The sequence below is a fragment of the Erigeron canadensis genome, chromosome 2 (assembly GCF_010389155.1).
Source record: "Erigeron canadensis isolate Cc75 chromosome 2, C_canadensis_v1, whole genome shotgun sequence".
NCBI classification, from domain to species: Eukaryota; Viridiplantae; Streptophyta; class Magnoliopsida; order Asterales; family Asteraceae; genus Erigeron; species Erigeron canadensis.
In genome coordinates, this window is record NC_057762.1 from 28,500,026 (window position 1) to 28,520,167 (window position 20,142).

At 34.8% G+C, this 20,142-nt stretch overlaps 4 protein-coding genes across 6 annotated transcripts; 2 read left to right on the plus strand and 2 right to left on the minus strand.

Moving 5' to 3' along the window:
- Positions 1-465: 465 nt before the first annotated feature.
- Positions 466-2,922, plus strand: LOC122587389 (gibberellin 20-oxidase-like protein). Of its 2 annotated transcripts, XM_043759544.1 has the most exons (4): positions 954-986; positions 1,105-1,147; positions 1,331-1,706; positions 2,142-2,922. In XM_043759544.1, exons 3-4 carry the CDS (start codon positions 1,354-1,356, stop codon positions 2,743-2,745), a joined length of 957 nt encoding a protein of 318 aa, XP_043615479.1. In that variant the 5' UTR covers positions 954-986; positions 1,105-1,147; positions 1,331-1,353; the 3' UTR covers positions 2,746-2,922. The 2 variants fall into 2 exon arrangements, with proteins under 2 accessions (XP_043615480.1, XP_043615479.1); XM_043759545.1 differs by lacking the exon at positions 1,331-1,706 and having other exon boundaries at positions 466-986.
- A 604-nt stretch (positions 2,923-3,526) lies between these two features.
- Positions 3,527-6,651, minus strand: LOC122587388. Of its 2 annotated transcripts, XM_043759543.1 has the most exons (6): positions 5,596-6,651; positions 5,438-5,496; positions 4,946-5,074; positions 4,505-4,640; positions 4,276-4,324; positions 3,909-3,998 (listed from the first exon to the last, which is right to left on the minus strand). In XM_043759543.1, the coding sequence occupies exons 1-5, from the start codon at positions 6,298-6,300 to the stop codon at positions 4,313-4,315; spliced, it is 1,041 nt and encodes a 346-aa protein (XP_043615478.1). In that variant the 5' UTR covers positions 6,301-6,651; the 3' UTR covers positions 3,909-3,998; positions 4,276-4,312. The 2 variants fall into 2 exon arrangements, with proteins under 2 accessions (XP_043615477.1, XP_043615478.1); XM_043759542.1 differs by lacking the exon at positions 4,276-4,324 and having other exon boundaries at positions 3,527-3,998; positions 5,596-6,642.
- Positions 6,652-10,508: 3,857 nt separating this feature from the next.
- Positions 10,509-12,098, plus strand: LOC122588538 (60S ribosomal protein L36-3-like). The gene is made up of 4 exons (XM_043760672.1): positions 10,509-10,614; positions 11,163-11,267; positions 11,433-11,632; positions 11,909-12,098. Exons 2-4 carry the CDS (start codon positions 11,166-11,168, stop codon positions 11,937-11,939), a joined length of 333 nt encoding a protein of 110 aa, XP_043616607.1. The 5' UTR covers positions 10,509-10,614; positions 11,163-11,165; the 3' UTR covers positions 11,940-12,098.
- Positions 12,099-13,356: 1,258 nt separating this feature from the next.
- On the minus strand, positions 13,357-19,876 carry LOC122587063. The gene is made up of 10 exons (XM_043759135.1): positions 19,479-19,876; positions 18,775-18,858; positions 17,052-17,938; positions 16,810-16,898; positions 16,372-16,475; positions 16,204-16,300; positions 15,681-15,756; positions 15,486-15,600; positions 14,546-15,077; positions 13,357-14,107 (listed from the first exon to the last, which is right to left on the minus strand). Exons 1-10 carry the CDS (start codon positions 19,768-19,770, stop codon positions 13,615-13,617), a joined length of 2,769 nt encoding a protein of 922 aa, XP_043615070.1. The 5' UTR covers positions 19,771-19,876; the 3' UTR covers positions 13,357-13,614.
- Between the last annotated feature and the right edge of the window lie 266 nt (positions 19,877-20,142).

Here is a 20,142-nt window from a genome sequence, read left to right on the forward strand (position 1 = left end):
CCGAATGAATATTTATAATCTATAATGTTATCAACTTATCATCATAAAAGTTCCTTTTGGAACTTTAATGACTGAAATTAGAAGCTGATTACAGAGTATTTGTTTCTCATTTTCTGAAATGTAGTTGAAAAATAACAAGTTAGTATAACATATCCGGTTCACAAGCAATGAACTGGAATATTTGGGACAAGATTTATGTCGTCGAGTCTATATTCACTTCAGAACTTTTGTGGAAATTGTAACACAACATTACCTGATTAATTTGTCAAAATTATTGTGACAGTGAACTTTATATTGTGTTTATCTTTAGTGATCCTTTTATAGCTTATATCTGGGAGCTCTTACTTGTTCTTTTTCTTTCTTTTGTTACACTATTTGCATTTTGTGTCATTTTTCTATGTTTCTGTTGCGTCATTCCAGCTAATGTAGGTCTCTTAATGGCACATGGACTTTATTATTCGTGTTCAGCAGGTGCCCACAAGTTGTTGATCACAATTAGTTCAAATGAACTATTACACACATGCACCTTTATAAGTACTCGATGACAACACTGATGACGAAACAGAAAACATACTTTAACCATCATTGTTAGTCAAACTTTCTCCAGAATCACTTGTTGCTAATATTTTATCTTCTTTTGTCTCTGAATTGGCCATGGGGAATGAAAGGTGTCTTAGTCTCATAGTTTTTTACTCATAGTTGATGGCTTTTCAAGTAGCTTGTGTATTGTGTAAAGTGAAGTTGCTTAATGGTGAAGTGTTGACTTATTTATCGCTAGAAAACAGGAACATTTCTGTACTCATTTCTTTACAGATTCAATGCATAAACTTGGATTTTTAAACCTTATTCCCTGTTTTTGTTAGCTGTTGCTGTTTTTTTCTTTCTTTTTTTAGAGTGTGTACGTGGTGCAGTAGGCGCGTAATACAGGTAATGGTTGCATATGCATGAAGACTTATATGATTGTCAATTGAAAAGGAATGATACTGGTAAGACTTTTATATTAATTGCTTATTTTATTTTAGTACATGGATGATATGCTAAACAACTAGTTTTACTAATGTCAACTGCCTTCTTCATTGACTTTCTTTCTTTTTCTTTTTGCAGAAAATCCAATGAAAAAAAGAATCTTCCCAAGTACCGCCAACCTGTAAGTCAACCCGTTTACATCCATTGCGGCTTTCTTATGTTTGCACTTACAACTAGATGCTTGTCCGTATAAAAATAGGAACTTTTGAATATTAAATGTGCATATGGTTGCCAAAATAATATTAAGTTTGTCTGCTATTAAGTGGTTTATAAGCTTGATGCAATCTAACTCTTGTTTGCACAGATATCATTATCAATCTTTTTATCATGCCATCCCAAACTTCAATACAACTTCCTGTCTTTGATATATCAAAATCTATAAGCCCGTCTTCTTTGTTTTCTCTCTCTTTAGCCTGCAAAGAATGGGGTTTCTTTCACATAATCAATCATGGAATCTCTAAAGAGCTTTACAGCCAAATTCGCTACTTGTCAAATCAGCTATTTAGTCTCCCGTATGAACATAAACTTAAAGCGGGTCCCACATCGAATGTGAAAACCTACACACCTAATTTCATTGCCTCCCCCTTTTTTGAATCTCTGCGTGTGTCCGGACCTAATTTTTGTGCCTCTGCACAGAGCTCTGCTGAAGCCCTCTCAGGCCAGCCAAACACAGAATTCAGGTTAAAAAACAAATTGTTTAAATTGTTATTAAGTAATTTCTTAAGCTTTTTTAGGCTTTCCAATCTTCTAGAAGTGACAAAATGGGTGAATCTGTCAGGTTGGGATGTTGGGTAACGTGCAAAAATGGGTAAAAAAAATTGATGTCGGAACGGGCCGGGCTGACCAAAACACATTTTACCCAAGTTAGTTTATATTTGTTAAATATGATTACAAGAGTACTATATTGGTATAAAAAAAACCTTTCTTTTTAATAAAGAGATCTAAATTGTACGCGTCAAAAGTATACTACGTTCGGTCGACATATTTCCCCTTTTTTTCTTTAGCTCATCTCGAGTAAATTGGTTACAATTGCCACCTTTAGTAATTTCATTTTGTATAAGAAATGCTTCTTCCTTGCTTATGTTATTTACGGTATTCATGTGCCTGTTCAACAGTGAGGTCTTAAGAGAATACGGAGATAAAATGAGGACCTTATCCAAGAAAATCATGGAGATATTGTTAATGTGTTTGGGGGAAAATTTTGAGAGGGAATTTGAACATGAATTTTCCAACTGCGAAGGGTATCTAAGGATAAATAACTACTCATTACCCGAAAAAGGAGTGATGGGAAAAGATGTTGAAGGGCTTGGCATGCACACAGATATGAGCTGTTTGACCATAGTTTATCAAGATGAAGTTGGTGGGCTTCAAGTACGCTCTAAAGACGGGAAATGGTTGGATATAAACCCATGTGAAGAAACATTAGTTGTGAACATTGGAGACTTGTTACATGCTTGGAGCAATGGGATGTTAAGGTCATCTGAGCATAGAGTCATCTTAAAGGAATGCAAAAACCGAAACCGGTTTTCCCTTGCTTTCTTCTGGTGCTTTGAGGACGATAAGGTAATTTCCGCGCCTAACGAAGTTGTGGGTAATGACTTCAGAGCTTATGAACCATTCTTGTGTAGTGATTATTTGAAGTTTAGAGAAAATAGTGTGAGAGGAAAGTTTGAGAAAGTTGGTTTCACTGTGAAAGATTTTGCTGGCACTGGAACATGATAATTTTTGTGTTTGCTTGGGGTGAATAGGCAAAGCAATTGTTAATGGGCTTTGGTTATTTATTTATTATTCCTCTTATTCTAATCCTTTGGAATTTGGATAGTTCGATTAGTTTTTTTGTGTATTTGTATAATGTGCAAATTGCTCTTTGGATTTAGTGCCCCGTTTGCTTTTTAATTGTTTGTGATAACATGTGTAGGTTGACCTTAACGTACTCAATAATTATAGATGAAAGCTGTTGGCCGGTGACAACTTTGATTAGTACGTAAATAAAGACTTGTTTATTCAGTTTAGATCTTGAAGGCGTTACTATTAGGAAGATTCTTTACATATGTTGTAACTTGTAATAATGATTCTTTGATTAGGTTGTGTCTAGTATGCTAATGATCCACAAGTAGTGAGACACAAGCTTTACCCACGAGGTGGAGGCTCAATCCTTGCTTTCTACGTAGGACCTTTATGGTAGGCTTGAGTTATCCTGCGCTCATGGGCATATGAGGTCGCTTTTCGCTATTGGGTTACCCATATGGCTGCACTCTATTATTCAGCTTGTTAAAAAAAGAATAGATTATATGGAGTATATAAATGTATGTTGAATGTAGATCACAAGTGAAACAAAGATGCCTAAACCTAAGAGCAATGGGATTTTGAGGTTCTTTTATTCAGACAATCGAATTATTAATACATTGAGGTGATTGTACATTCGTACAACTTTTGTTATTAATATTTTACACATTGTGGATCACTGGGAAATTGTCACTTTTGTGTTCAAGCCAAGACGTCGAGAATGGTTTTCTTGCAGTGATTATAACCAAATTGTCCCCCGTAAGTCCCTATGTTTTACTCCATCAATCGATTTCAACCTGTAACTAGTTCTATATGTACTTCTATAATACGCTTCTTATTTACACAAAGAAGACGACTGTAGTATGTACAGACTTGAATCAAACAACAGAATGCGGATTTTTCAACACAACGTGACCAGATTCATCTTTGTCAAATAAATTTTCAATCAAGTCATCCCAACTTCCTCCTGGTGTGTGTTTACTGGACGATTCTCCACTTGAAACCTCCCCTTCCGAGTCCTGAAAGGTGCCATAATGAGATGGTAACATGGCGTGAGGCACGGCTAACTTGACAGCCCGTTGCAGTGCAGCAGCATACTCTTCTCCATGTTCTTTAGCCAAAGTTTGCTGTCTCTCCATCTTTTGTTTTGCTGGAATCTCCATGATTGGATCTTTCTCCAGCATCAACTATGACACATGAAATGATATTTGTGTTTATAACAAAACTGCATCATATATAGTCAGCTGAAAGTTGCAAACAATTTTTAATTTTTTTATTTATGTACTTTTTTTCCAATTAATTATGACCCATCTTTGCATATTATTCTTTACACTTGTGGAATTATTTGAGTGGATTATATTCCAGGTATCTCAGACATTGTCATCCTTCCAGTGAAAATCTCAAAAAAAAAGAGTTTCAATTATTCCTATCAATAATAATCACAATTATCTTTCCTGGGTGTACCTTTTTGAAATGGAAAAGAAACTATCATATGTATGGATTAATGATATATCTGATAACAGAAAAAATAGATGGCCTGGTGAGTCAAACTTCTGAAAAAAGGCGTAGCATTTTATATATTTGTATAGAAATTCTGGTGGGTCAATACTTATATTTGATACATACTAATCAATGTTGCCAGTAATAGCAATTCTGATAACCAAAAAAATTAAAAAATAATTACGAAACTTACATCCAGTGCCCTTTTGGCCTCCCTTTCTATCCAAATAATGGCATGGTCGGAAGTGGCATTGCAAGAAAGAACAATGTGCTCAAATCTCCCATCTACAGGGACTGCCGTTCTTACAACTGGAGGAAACCTACCACATCTGCAAGCATATTCAGGACAAAACCAATGATCAAAGTGATAAAAACACAAAACCTATTAAAGAAACATTAAACATGAAAAATACAGAATTTCCCTTGCACTTTATAAACCATGCGTATTGCACATGGCATTCCATATGCATTATATATTAGTTTAGATTAAAAAAAAAATAGTTAATGTTAAAGACGAAATGGCTATGGAAATAATAACTAACATATGAAAAGTGAAATTGAAGAAGAAACAACTTCAGAATCCAAGATTAGTGTCATTTCATAACAAGAACTAAATTAACAGAGTTCAATCTACCTGAAAGGTTTTCTCTCAACGATGTGATACAGGCGACCAGGTGCATAAAGCCTCCTTGGATCTTTGATTTTTCTTTCCTCGGATGTGAAAGTATCTTTTATGCATCTTAAGCATAGCAAGCATGGCAAACTGTTCAAATAAGTTGAGATAATCACATTGATTATAAACTAACAATAAAGCATGGAACAAATGACAACCACCATTAATGACACATGATATGGTTGGCCAATTATATTACTTACTGAATACTAAAATCTGCAAACAAAGCAACAAGGGCAAAGTGTACTTTTCATCAATTTGAAGGACTTAGTAAACAATCCCTAATGAGGCTGGACATGAATTAGTTATGAATTATGATAATCTTGCTTTACAGCATTTACAACAGTTTAGGTAGAAAATCAATTCATGGTTTTTTACATGTGACAAATAATAGTTGATCTCACAAAGATGGAGTTGATTATCGTCATGTATATAGACAAATGATCATATTACCAGAAAAGTGATTTGAAAATGTCTTCCAAAGGTGTGGCTGTCCGAGGCAAGAAATCATCCTGCTTTAGTGAACATCAGGGTTATAAGTAGATCAACAAAAAAATAGAAAACAAAATAACATATACAGAGTACTAACAAGAAGAAGGAACAAAAATTGCCTGGAGCACGACGGAATTTATAACATCTGCATATCTCACTGCCAAATTCAACGACACACACCTTGCAGGCGCGATAGCATAACACCGGACCCTCTTTTTGTCAATATTACCCAACTTACGCAGATTTTGCACCACCACCATCGTCAACAACGTCGCCACACCTGACCCAAGTGAGTGTCCAGTAAAAGTCAATGTGTAACTCGGATACTCTTCCAACAATTTCTTCAAAGTATCATACTCTGCATCCAACACAACTCCAGCAGCTTTCAATAATCCATTATGAACATACCCACCATCGAATTTCCTTTGACCCAACTTATTATCCAACAAAACCACATAATCTTTCTGATTGGCCAAGTTTAGTCCCCTAATAGCTAAAACTATATCCCTATGATCATGATCAAGATACAACAAGTACGGTGGGGCCCTACGTCGAGTATCGTCATAAGTCCTTTTCAAGATCAACCAATCCGGTTTAATCCCATATCCACCGGGCGGTTCCCAAAGAGGGCATCTAAGATCATCTTCATATACTGCAAGTATATATCGACAAAGCCTAGGTACGGGTTCGAATTCTTCAGGGGTGGCTACACCCCATGTCTCACTATCATGGCCTGCAGTATGCAGGCATCGTTTCCAAGCCCATCTAGCACATCCAATACAATATACACATTCAAGTAAAGGAAGGCCACATATGATTGACATTATAGGTTTGAAGATGCAAATATATGTCAAGAAATATGGATACACATCAATAAATACAAATTATTCAAGAAAATTCATCTGAACCACCAAAAAGGTGGCTTAGTGGTGATGTCTTCACAAGAGTTTTCTGGGGTTTAAGACTACATCCGAGCCATCTAAAGATAACAGAACAGAGAAAACTAACTGTTTTTTATTCAAGAAATATTGAAAGTTTTGGGTTTTTTATTCTGTGAGACATTTTATCAAACAGGTGGAGTGCAAGTCAACTTGGGTATTAAAAAGATTCAATTTTTAGCATACAAATTTGTTTACATACAAAGAATTGATGTTATAGTATTGAAAAGGGTAATTTGGAAATTACTTTGGGATGAGGACATGAGGTTGAAGAAAGTGCAGGTGCAGCTGAAGAGAGTGAGTTTCATTAATCAAGACTAAATAAAACTTCTCTTGACTTAAATAATTATTTAAAATGTGACTAATTTGACAAATTAAAAAAGACTAAATAAAAATAGAAAAATGATAAATTCCTTTGAAAATTCTCCTAAAAATCTTCCAAAAACTTTAAAACATGACATGTGTTGTCCACTAATTCTATTTTTTAATCTTGTATTTTTTCATACGTCATCATTCAATAAAATTAAAGAAAAAAATTAAGCTATTTTATTAGGATGATTAATCATTTCTAAAAAATAATATAAGAAAATCGAAAGAATTCATATGTTTTCGGTACAATAGTGGTAAGTTGCGATGAGGACAAACGTTGAGTATCATCAGTAGGGGAAAAAGGACTAGCGGACGATGTTGGTATCAGTATATAGGTGTTTGTTTCCTTAACGTAGCATTTGAGTGTTTATGATACCAAAATTCTTAAACAATCCTTTTAATCCTCCTACTTGCTAGAATCAAAAATAAAATCTTTTTAAAAAAAATAGATGGGTTATAAAAACTTTTAAAAAATGATTAGGTTATTTATTATAAAAATATAATATTTACTTTTACAAGTTTTATTTTTTTAGAACGGCATTCTAATATACTTCTAGTTCTAAACCACGCGCATGCCTGAAATCAAACCCAAGACTCTCAAAAATCCTTATTATTCTACGCCTTCAAATGCGGGGAGTGAGACTCGAACTCAAATGAATCCTCCCAAGATCAAAGACCTTGTCAATGGGCTACCAACCCCATTGGCTACTTTTACGATATTCTTATCTCAATTTTATACGTCTTTATCTACATATCTCAACTACATTATAAAACATATGTCCCCTTCAAGTTTTTTCAACTTTTCAACAATGTACCCCTACTAATACATAATGTACAATACATCTATATACATCTTAACCACTCATTTTTCTCTCTTCTTAAATGTCAAACACTCATTTTTTTTCCTCTTCCAAAAATTATTTTATTCATCTAATTCATTCAAAATCTTTCATCTCAAAAACTGTACATCGATAAATTATAAAAATTATATGGGTGTTCTTAAAATTTCATGCTCTTTCATCAGAGATGTCATTCGATATACTTTCAACGAACTTTTAAATCCGAGGGCAGAACCCGTATTGCTAAGACATTTGACTATCACACTTTATGACATATCACCTCCTATAATATATCACACTCTGTGACCTATCACCACCACCATCTTACCGCCACAACTCGTAGGTACTTTCTCTCATACACATTCAATCACACTCCAGAGTCCATACATTTACATTTTGAAGTGTGAATATATAACTAGGAAGTTTTAAAACAAATTTATATTTCTAGCCTTGTAGTTATTTTAAACATACACATATATCTTTTTATTTGTCTTTAGAAATATATGCTACTAGAATCATATAGGTTGCTCCTTTTTTTTATTTATTTAAGTAGACATGTAATAACCGTTATTTTAAAGATAGTTTAATATAGACCCTTTAAACAAAATTTTGTTAGTAGCATATATCGTTATAGTTTTAATAAATAATAAATCAACTATTACAAATATTCAATGCGTATTATAAGTTTAATTATATCATTTTTTAGAAGATTCATAAGTTCAATGCAGATGCATAGCAAAAAGTGTAATTTTGTTGATTTAGATATACCAATATGTTATTAAACACATAAATAAAGAAAAGTTAATAAACCATTTTAGTTTTATGGACATTTTTTAACCACATTTGGTTCTACACCCACTCCTAAACCATATGAATGCCTAGGATGTACTTAAAACTTCAAAAAAATTTCTTAATAATCCACTCCCACAATTATAATGCACCAAAAAAAAGTTTTAAGTGTTCTCACCTTGCTTTTACTTTAAAGGAGTTCTCATCAGATTGGAACTATATATAAAAACAACGATCCACGCATATATTAAAAACACATTGGTGAAAGACGACTCCATATTCATGTAAACGTAGATAACGCGGAGTAGCCTAAGCCCACCATATAGCTCCATTTTATGAAAAACCTAATGAGATCCCAACCAAGGTTGAACCTCCGGTCTCATAAGTAAAACCTAAATACTAAACTAAATTACCCAGATATAAGGTTTTGTATTGGGGGTTTATTTGGCAAATAACTAAACTATAACACAAATAAAGAAAATATGTTCTCACTAAACAACAGATTTATACATCTTATGAAGGTAAAAGTATTTAAAAGTAAATACATAAAGACATTGGACTCTATACGCGGAGTAGTCTGGGTTTTATATGGTGTATTTAAAAGTATTCAAATGTTATGGAACTAAAGACAACATCGGTAACTTCTTATGCTGATTTAAGGCGTAACTTAGACCTTTCAATACTTCCTGATGACTTTTCTCCCACAATTTGGAGCACACTAATACCCAAGAAAGTGGATATTTTTTCATGGAAAATGTTACGAGACCGTCTTCCCACTCGGGTAAACTTAAGTCACAAAGGTATTGAGATCAATTCCATTACTTGCCCGGTATGTGACATATACCCATAAAGAACCAGTCATCTATTTATGGATTGCAACTTCTCGTGTGAAGTGAGAAGTCTTCTATCTTTTTGGTTACAAGTATCTATTCCCGTCTCGTGTCCAACTGAAGTTATTAAATGGATTTCGGAACTACAAGTTTCAAAGAAGTATAAGCTTATGATGGAAGCTATTTGTTTTACATGGTGGTGGAGGCTATGGAAACATAGGAACGATGTTTTCTTTAACGGGAGCTCTACCTCAAGTGTCGATGATTTTAACTCTATAGTTTCTATGTCTTTTTTCTGGATTAATTGTCGTAACAAAAAGGAAACATTAGATTGGTCCCTTTAGCAAATTAGCCCCTCGTATGTTGGATATTTTAGTGTAATTGAGTTTAACTTGTTAGATCAGTAACGTCATAATAATACATCATATAGGATTGGAGGTGCGGAGTGCACACCTATTTGAATTTATTATGACCTTAGGGGCGAAGCCCTTAAGGTACCAGGGTCCGGGAGCAGCGCCCTGGGAGCGGGGTCCAAGGGGCAGAGCCCTTGGCTTGGAAATTTTTTATTTCCAACATTTTGCTATAGTGAAAATCCCTCCGAAAATTTAATTTTCGGAACTTAAGGGACTAAAAATGGCAATTCATGAAACTTTTGTAATTAACTACCGATTAGGCAGTTATGGACCGATATGTTTTATATATGTCGATACATATGAACCGATAACATATTCTGATTAATTCTCTTCTTCTTTTCTCTGGTTCTTTTCTCTCGATTTCATCCACACAGAAAATTCTTAATCTTTGATTGTATCCGATTGAATAGTTTGGGTGAACCGCCAAATTGATTTAATCTGAAAGCGATTACGTGCCTTCAAAGATTGTTTATATCCGGTTATTTTGTTTGTTATCTCAAATTTCCCCAACATCGTATCTGATGTAACTTGGATTTTTTTTTTGGTTCTTTGCCGAAAGAGCTTATATTAATAATAATATCGCTTTTAAAAAAAATGTATGAAAAACACAGTATTAAGGATCTAGGGTACTAAATTTGATTCCAAAAAGAGCCTTTCTAATTAACATTCGACATCGAATGATATTTGCGAGTACTTAATTCAACCAAATTTAAATAAATTTACGTGGGCTGGTGTTAATTTTATATTTAAAGTGGAATACATATATTTGACGATAAAAATGGGCCTATGTTGGGCTAGCCATAACATTCGACTCACGTATACACATTTAACACATAAAACAACCTTAAAAGCCCAAAACCCATAATAGTGAACACCTATAAAGTAGAGCCTCAAAGTTAAACCCTAATCGTTTTTTCATTCTCACATTTATCAGCCGTTCTACATACACTGCCACAAGAGGTATTTCTCCCATCTTTTAACCTAGCCCTTAATTTTAATACCAATCTATACCTATATTTATATCTATATGTATTGTCTTTTTGATATTATGATCCTATGATTTGTAATATATATATGTGGATTCAATTGATGATGTTTGTGTATCGTTTTCCCCCCTGCAAAATAGATACTATTGGAATGAGAAACATTTGATATAAAGCTGATTGGTAAACTGTTTTTTGTTTTTTAATTGTTTTGTTTTTTTTTTTTGAACAAAATGTTGATGCTTTGACCAAAGTTATAGTCTTGCTACATTTTATTATAAAAATAATAATACACGATAATTTTAGGGTAATTTGAGGAAAGTTTTTATGTATTATATGGTTAGGTACTTAGGTGTGTGTGTGTCTATATATATGTGTGTGTGTGTGTGTGTGTATGGTTAGGTGTGTGGTTCTATATATATGTGTATGTAGTTGTATGTATATATGTGGGGTGTATGTATGTGAAAATATAAATAAGTGATAATGAATGGATATGAAGCTGAAATAAGTGGGTTTTTTGTGCAGGTGATGGCTCCAAAGCAGCCTAATACAGGTCTTTTTGTTGGGTTGAACAAGGGTCATGTTGTGACCAAGAAGGAGTTGGCTCCTCGCCCGTCCGATAGGAAAGGCGTAAGTTTTCATGTTTTTTACTGATGCTTATATTTTATGTAATAATGTTGAATACAACTATACAAGTAGTCTTGTTAAACATGTCTTGATTAGTACTATGACTTTCATTGTTTATACTTCATTTTAGTGTAAATACGAGTGTTAATGTTATACATATGTATATAGAAAACAAGCAAAAGGACACACTTTGTGAGGAGTTTGATTCGGGAAGTAGCTGGACAAGCACCATATGAGAAAAGGATTACTGAGTTGTTGAAGGTTGGCAAGGACAAGCGTGCTCTTAAGGTAGCTAAACGGAAGTTGGGTACCCACAAGAGGGCTAAGAAGAAGAGAGAGGAGATGTCCAATGTTCTTCGCAAGATCAGGTACATTTTCTATAACCGAGTTACAAGATTTTCAATACTTTTTTCTGTTTATTAGCAATGTCTTCTGTAATGGTTGGGATGAAAAGTTGCACAAATACTGGAAATAAAAGCATACTAATGAGACCTGTTTAAAGTAGTTTTGCTTAGACTTTTTATAAGAAAGGTGCCTAAAATGAGAATGAAACTGATGTGTGTTACTGTTTTGATGCTAATTTTTTTTAAACAATGACCAACAATACTAATATGTACTTCAATTTCGTGATATATATTTTGCAGGGCTGGTGGAGGTGCCGATAAGAAAAAGTGAGGTCTTTGTTCACATTACATCTCCTAGCTGATATTTTCTATCCAGTGTTGAACTTAGTTATAGTTTAATTTCATTTTGTGTACTTTGTGACCCATCTTTGGGAATTGGGATCTATGTATCTTTTATTTTGAAAAGAATTTAAGTATGAATTTTGTCTCATTTAGTTTTGTTTATTTCGCGGGTAAACTTTTTTGTGAATGTGCCCTTTGTTTGGATATCAATCTTGAGAAGCTAATGTGACACCAAGTCAGTCAAAAGTTCATGCTTGATAATCACTGTATGTTGTTTTGTGCTAGATGTTTGCTGCACTTGTGCTTTGAATATGATGCATCTTGCCCTTATCTAGATCATGATTCACTGTTGAACCATAAAACATAGATTAAGCTGCTTGAGCCGTTGCCAGTTGTATTGTTCAACCAAAACTTGAAGCAGATGTAGGTAGTCTCCTATGAGTCTTAACAAAAAAAACCCTAAATTGTTTGAACTTGAAATGTTGTTGTACGCAACCTTTACAGCAACGTTAGTTACCATGAAATTGAGCTAAAAAGACTCGAGAGTCCTGAACTGAAAGACACGGATATTCCGGAAGGCATCATCTGAAGGGCTGTGGTGAACGTTGGACGGTTTACTTGAATCCCTCTTGAACCTATTAGGCTATCGACATGGACAAACTTCTAATATGTTACCAGGAAAGGAAAACCCTCACAAGCAGAGTCTGTAACAGCAGGCTCCCTCACCACCACTCTGTTCTGTCCATGATTAATAGGGCAAAGCACCTTGAAAAACTAAAATACCGATTAGCAGAATATCAGTTTTTCATGTCTTATACCTTTACATTAGCAAGATATGCAGATACTTAGCTTCTTTGGTCTTGTAGTGGATTCCCTTTTACTATTGTGCCATCATGAAATACATTACAATGGGTGAATGGGGTTATTTGGTCTCTTTTCTACTATTTTTGACCATAATTGCTACTATGGTCTATAAATATTAAAAGGAGTGCTTCGTGGTTACCTTGGCTAGTTATCATCTGTAGGACTGTACTACCATCTAATTTTGTTATTGAATTCAAAATTATTCAGTTTACAAGATTGTTATGTAATAAGTAATAACTAATAACATCAAACCATGAGTTTGATTTTTTAATTCTTAAAAGATGTTAATTTTAGTGGTCAATATATTTCCTGTTAAACGGAAGTGGTTTAGCTTTTTCAGGTTATCCAAATCATTTCACTTGTCCCCTAACAGTGATCACACAACCTAAATACATCGTGGCATACATTCAATATAATGTTCCAACAACGCCAAGAAGCCAATGCATGTCGGGATGCATCCATACTACCATACATGAAACTCGTTGGCGAGAAAGACTTAAAACTGACTGGAGAGAGACCTAAAAGGTGACAGTAACCTGTGCTTAAGAGAAATAAACATCTCTACTTATTGACCGAACATTACAGATGGGATTAATAGACTTATTAGTTCACTACAAATGAGTTGCCTTTAAATCGTAGTGCTATCTGTTGCTTTCCACAACCTTGTACCAATAGCTGGTACTTCATCAGTACTACTTACAACCATCTGCAAACCAATTATTCTTCAGTTTAATTAAAAAAGTGAGGTCTACAAAATTACAACAATAGAAGTATAACAAGATCAGGCCGTAATCCGTAACTCATGCCTTGAACTTTTGGGTAATTTTCTCAACCCCTTCCCTGCAATCACCAACAACACGCTTCACACCTTCTTTTACACCTGAAGTCAACCCAACTGAACTTTGTTGCAAACCTTGCACTGAGCTGTTGACTTTCCACACCGCTCCATCTTTGGCATCCCCTACTTGTTTCACAGTCTTTGAACCCCATTCTTTTAGTTGAGATATAAAGAAGACTATCTTCTCAATGACCTTATCAAGTACCTGCTTCGATTTGCCTTTCAAATCAGCTACCATTGACTTCAGTTTGTCTACCAGGTTTTCAGCTCGGCTCTTTGTTCCTTCAATGGAAAATTGCTTCTGAGCATTGACCCATGTAGATTCTGCAACTGTTTCTTCACGAAGATCATTGTCCACAACTACCTTAATGCCCTGACTTTCCCATCGATCTCTAGCATCCTCCAAGACTTTTGCTTGCTCTCTTGCTCTTTTTGCCTCATCCTCAGCCCAAGATCTTCATGGGAAACAGGTGGATTATATCATATATCATTTTATTAGGTACCAATCATAGAGGTCATAAAATGGGTGGTTTGTCAGGTTGGGCATCATGCCAAAACTGGTAATAAATGGGTAATTTTTGTGAAGGCAAGCCCATACTGAAACATTTCCGTCCAAAAACTTTATTCTTTCAGCTAATTAGCGACTCAAATATGGTTACATATAGTATTTCATCTAACAATATTTGTTTTTGAATAAATGATTTAGGATGTTTTTTATTGCAAAAATGATATGAGCAACTTTCAACCTATTTTCCGTATAAGCTAACTTATATTTCCGTTTGATCCATTATAACATAACAAATTGGTTAAAACTGTAACCTCTACTATTTCATATCTAGTTAGGCGATTTTTGCAATGTCCAAGTATGCACAAAGAGAAAACATGGAGCATACCTAGCCATAGCCAAGGCTTTCCGCTCAACTTCTAGTTCATATTGTAACCGAGATATTGCCTGATTTTCAATTTCTGCATCTGTCCGTAGCTTGTTTATCCTTTCTTTTTCATATGATATCTCTACTTTATTACTCATTATTCCTTGCAACTCTTCCTCTGCTTCGTGTCGTAATTTTGAAAGCACTTCCATTTGTGAATCAACAGCTGCACGTTCTTTCATCATCTTAATGTTCTGTTCCTCTTGTTCGGCTCTTAATCGCTCCAATTCCTGCCTCGTTTCTTCAGCTATTTTCTCTAAAGAAGCAATCTTTTCTCTTTCTAAGTTTAGATCATTTTCAAAATATGAATTAACATCTTTCTGCACTTGATCAACAAGAGCATTGTGTGCTGCAACAGCTTTTTCAGCCATTAATTCTGCTTCTATTCGTGTCAGTTCCTCGCTGACTATATCAGAAGCCTCACCAGTTGCAAGAGCAATAGCAGCTTGTGCTTTTGTCACAGGCTTATTAGGCTGAAAGAGTCTAGTGTAACCTGTAAAATTGAGTTAATTCAAGCAAAAGAATGATAAATGAAGAGGTGGTCCAAGTCAACCCATTAACTTATTAATGGGTCAGTTCATGTTACATTGTATCTAAAAAGGCTCCATTGGGTTAAATAAGAAATTCTGGCCTATAAGAAATGAGTAACGGGATGAGCATAGCCAACAGCGTACTTTTAATGGAGTAAAAAGCCTCCAAAATCAATGTATTAAAAAAGTACGTTACTTGTGAAATAATATTAAACTTGTACATGTTTGACACGTGAATTGTTTACTTAATTCTTCTGTTCTTATGGCAGATGTGTTCCAGGACAACGGCCCAACTCAAACTCGTTATGAAACCCGCAGAACGGTTCTAGTTTGCCAGCATTAAAAGTTGGTCAAAGGGTATAGACACTCACCAAATGCAAGGCCTACTATTCCATTTTCTCCTGCTGAAAGATCTGATATCAGTGCAGGCCAAGCATCTGGATTGATCTTGTCAATGTCTATGAAACCTGAGAGTCGTTGAAGGATCTGGCAATTGGTAAGAAATTTTTTAGTCTCAAAAGTTTATATCATAATTAGAAAACTCAACTCAACTTCAAAGTCATCACCGTTTTGTCAGCTGCAGGAAGCAATCTTTTTTCCAAGGACATTTTCCAGCTCACAAGATCCTGACGCGATAAAGGACTGCAAAAAGTTGAGGACAATCAAACACTGAAATTCCAGCCCATCAATTTCATTAAAGTTATTGTTCAAGCATCAAGGGGGAATATCAAAGCACGTAAATGAATGAGTCAATGTAGGATATGTTTTATCTCAAACGGGTGATATAGAAAAAGGAGAAGCAGGTTAAATTGGTTAATAATCATCCAAAAACTCTGAAGTTTCACTTCAGATGCAAACAACCTCCTAAAACTTTCTCTTAGTAGTTAGTTAATTGGATTAATATTGTAACACATCAACTATATATAGTTCTTTTAACCAAACACACAGAAAGTGTCGGCATGCCAATCGACCAGTACTGCGTATAGACCTTTTCGAACCAAACCTGTTTTGAACTTTTACCCAACCCCCTATCTTGCCACCGCTTATGGATACAGTTAAGGAAAGGAAAGGGCAAAGAACCAAATGTACCTTTCGGGACAAAAGTGCAGAGAGCTCTCATCTGGGTTTGAAATGTTCATGTCACGTTGAGAGAGCTTGCTGGCAATGAGTCCTGCTTCAGCCAAGCCTGAGGATCCAAGTGTCTCATAAGTTTTCGTTCTAAATATTTAACCAGAATATATAAAAACCTCTATCTACCTTGTATGGAAGAGAAATCAGGATCTTCAGGTGTAATATCATCAAAAGCAAGTTCAGTAACATTCTCAACATACATTGCAGGGTACACTTTGGATAGAGTATTTCTGCACAAAAGAGTTTACAAGATTCACTTTCATGTAAGATATTAAAATTAACAATAAGAGCAATGATAAGTATGATTAACAGGTAGGCCTACAAACATGCCTAAAGATCTGGTGCAGACACATGCCATGATCAGTAGCTAAGAATCAGAAAGAGAAATTGCATAAAGTCATTATTTTTCAGTTTTCTCTTCTAAAAATTTAACTACTGATCAGCATCAGATTTTTAGGCATACTTGTAGGCCTACCAAATTAGTCACACATATCATTTTTCTAAAAATAAACCCTTCATATCATACAACATACGAAAACACATCCAACCATCGAGCATATGTACCTCGAAAGAGCACTACTGGCAGAAACCAACCATCGAGCATACTCACGACGAGTACACAAATCACCAGGCTGAACATTACCTTCAATAACCTGAGAGCAGCATACTTGCCAATTATTTTTAAGGTTCCCAAAACGGATTGGATCAAAGTTTTCAAAAACAAGTAATATAAAGAATCACGTACTTACATAGCAGGTTTTTTTTATATATAAGTAGTAAAAAATATACTTTAGACAGTAACGAACCTTTAATACTTGCAATGCTGCTAAAGCCTGTCCCTGAACTTGGTCAACAACTGCAGGAACTAACACCTTCCCAGGTAAGGCCTGTAGAGTTGGTGAAAGTACAGATGGAGCCGGAATACTTGCAGAAGAAGAAAGATTTGCAAGATCCACCGCGTCAAAAACAGTTCTTTTAATGTTATCATTATGATCAATATCATTTGGTTTGCTTGCGAATGTATAAGGCAATGACTCCCCTAAAAATCCTTGTGTTTCTTTACTGTCAAAATCTTCGGTTTTCAAAGGAATAGGCTCAATATCTTCTTCTTGAGCCAACGAAGGCTCTAAAGTCACGGCCACCTGCTCATTCTGTGTATCCAGAATGGTTGTTATGGACGAAGGTAAGCTGGGTTCATCTGATCCTTTTATTGTAGTATCTACATCCAGGTCACCCGTTTCATGATTTATGGAGTGTACATCTGAGACCAAGGAATCTATACTATTTACATCAGTCTGACCGTCTTCTATATTATTAGTTGATTTAAACTTCTCGGTAACTAAACCTTCCTCTAAATTTTCAACACTAGGTGCATCAAGCGAAGCATTATTAACATCGGATTTCTGTACTTCAGCGGCTGGTAATTCCTCTTGAAAATCTTGTTGATTAGAATCATTGTTCGTCACCACCCCATCTTCTATGTTCACACCTAAATCTTCATCAATTCTGGTTTCATTTTCTTTTACATTTGAGACATAACTCTCGTCTTTACCTGGCTTGCCTTCCAGATGACTATCATTTAGCATATCATTCTTTGTAGTAGTTCCCTCCTCTTCAACAATTTCTTTTGGGTCAACAGATATCAATGACTCTTCCTGATGTGTTGTCAATGTTTCCATGTTCTTTTTTGTTCCTAATGAACAAATAGCTATTACGTATGGAAATCTCAATTTAAAATTTTTATAGTATCAAAAAACTAAAACAACAATACCCAATCACATCAAAAGCTGGGTATGGGGGAGGACGGATGTGACAGTCATACCTCTACCCTCTACCCGAGGGTAGAAAGATTCTTCCAGAATCACCTTCAGCAGAAAGTGTGGCAGAAATACAAGTGGCACCCTAAAGTGTATGTGTGTGCACATATATTTGTGGCTATAAGTATACAGATAGTATATGCGAACAAGAAAGAAAAAACATATATGAAAATAGACAGATAAAAGGTATTTAAACATAAAAGCATATAGAGTATGGAAGCATAATGGCATATATATATATATATATATATATATATATATATATATATGGCTTGAGGGTGACTATCAAATGAAAATGAAATTAAAATGAGAACGCTTAAAAACTACATTTTGATGCATTAAAAGTCCATAAAACTGACATAGTGCTTAACTAATTATCATTATTTAAGTGTTTAACAACATATTGATCCGTCAAAATTGAAAAAATCACGTTTTTTGTTGGATGCATCATTTTGATGAATATGCATCCAAAATGGATGCACCAAACAAAAAACGTGATTTTTTCGATTTTGACGGATCAATGTGTTGTTAAACACTTAAATAATGATAATTAGTTAAGCACTATGTTAGTTTTATGGACTTTTAATGCATCAAAATGATGTTTTTGAGTGTTCTCACCGTTCTTATTTTAATAGTGTTCTCACTGGAGTGTTACCCTATGGCTTGAATATTATCAATAACAGCAAAATTAAAGAAAAGAAATCCCACTTACCAGATATCCTTCTGTTTATAGACACTGTTGCAAAGGCGAGTCCACCAACAAGAACAATCCCTGCAACCGCAGCTCCCACTATCCCTGAAAGTAAGCTACACGAGCGTTATTAGTAGACAGGAATACCATCTGCAGAAGCAAAATCAAAGGTCACACTAACAGGTTACGTTTCCACAATCAAACTCTATACATCCCTCCGGAAAATGATGAATCCTCCTAACCAAATAGCCTAATAATCATCCTAAAATATTAAGAAGGTGACATGTCATATACACTAGATCTCTTTCCTAATCTTGGCCCTTGATTTTTCCACATGTCCTCATCTCATAGTTAGAAGGATAATTAAGCTATATGGTTAGGAGGATTAATCATTTCCCATAACTATATTGTTCCGCTGGTGTCACATTCTGCAATAAAGTTAACTATTTTGGAGAAAGAAAAAATAACAAAAATAAAAGTCTTTCGAACTGTGTTTTCTCTCTAATCACTTTCTTCATGAAATTTTCGGCAAACAAGTTTCTGATCATTTACATTACGCAAACACGAAAATCACATAATCTTAAATCTTTCCATAAACTCAATCCCAAACACCCTCTTAATACTAACTAAAGATCAAATCTTTAAAACAATTCAATATCAACACCAATTCCCAAACCCCACCAACCAAATTTCAACAAAAAATAAAAAATAAATTCATGTCCTACCTCCAGACCATCCTTTTTTCGGTTCCGACTCACTCGCAACCTCGACACCATTACCATCATCAGTATCACCAGCCCATCCAGAAAATGCATTAACAGAAAATCTCAAATTTTGCCCATTAATCACATTTTTATCTTTACAACAATATAAACAATGACTTTGATTATTATATAGCTTAATATGATCACGCATGCGTAAATAAGAAGATGGTGACTGATACTTCCAGCGGCAGCTCACGGCGGCTGATCGGAGCTGGTAAGACGTCGGAGAATGTGTTGTGATCAGGAGACTCATTGTGGGTGTTTGTTAAAACTGAAATTGAAATGAAATTGGGGATGTTGGAGTGTGAAAGTTTGATACTTTTAGGGTTTTAGAGTGATTTGGGGAAGAAAGAAGATAGACCCACAAATTTTTGTAATCTAGAAAGGTGGTCTCTCGCCTATCGGTATATCCGGTAATCGGATTTTGGATTTCGGGGGTCTTGTTGTAATTACTCAGAAATTAAGGTGAAATGTGTAGTTAGGTTGAAACTTGAAGGGTGTTTACTGTAAAATATGGTTTTTAATGGCTTATCTAATGGGAGATGATATTAGTACTATCTAATTTGATAGATCTACCATATACATGCATTATTTACTTGTACAGTGTGCTGTTTCATTTGTACAG

Coding starts and splice junctions, on each gene's coding strand:
- LOC122587389 (XM_043759544.1), top strand. CDS start 1,354: ATGCCATCCCAAACTTCAATACAACTTCCTGTCTTTGATATATCAAAA. Junction 1,707..2,141: donor CAGCCAAACACAGAATTCAG/GTTAAAAAACAA, acceptor CCTGTTCAACAG/TGAGGTCTTAAGAGAATACG.
- LOC122587388 (XM_043759542.1), bottom strand. CDS start 6,300: ATGTCAATCATATGTGGCCTTCCTTTACTTGAATGTGTATATTGTATT. Junction 5,497..5,595: donor TAAATTCCGTCGTGCTCCAG/GCAATTTTTGTT, acceptor TCACTAAAGCAG/GATGATTTCTTGCCTCGGAC. Junction 4,641..4,945: donor GTTGAGAGAAAACCTTTCAG/GTAGATTGAACT, acceptor ATATGCTTGCAG/ATGTGGTAGGTTTCCTCCAG.
- LOC122588538 (XM_043760672.1), top strand. CDS start 11,166: ATGGCTCCAAAGCAGCCTAATACAGGTCTTTTTGTTGGGTTGAACAAG. Junction 11,268..11,432: donor GCCCGTCCGATAGGAAAGGC/GTAAGTTTTCAT, acceptor ATATGTATATAG/AAAACAAGCAAAAGGACACA. Junction 11,633..11,908: donor AATGTTCTTCGCAAGATCAG/GTACATTTTCTA, acceptor TATATTTTGCAG/GGCTGGTGGAGGTGCCGATA.
- LOC122587063 (XM_043759135.1), bottom strand. CDS start 19,770: ATGAGTCTCCTGATCACAACACATTCTCCGACGTCTTACCAGCTCCGA. Junction 16,899..17,051: donor CAGCATTGCAAGTATTAAAG/GTTCGTTACTGT, acceptor TGCTGCTCTCAG/GTTATTGAAGGTAATGTTCA. Junction 16,476..16,809: donor GCCAGTAGTGCTCTTTCGAG/GTACATATGCTC, acceptor TCTTTTGTGCAG/AAATACTCTATCCAAAGTGT.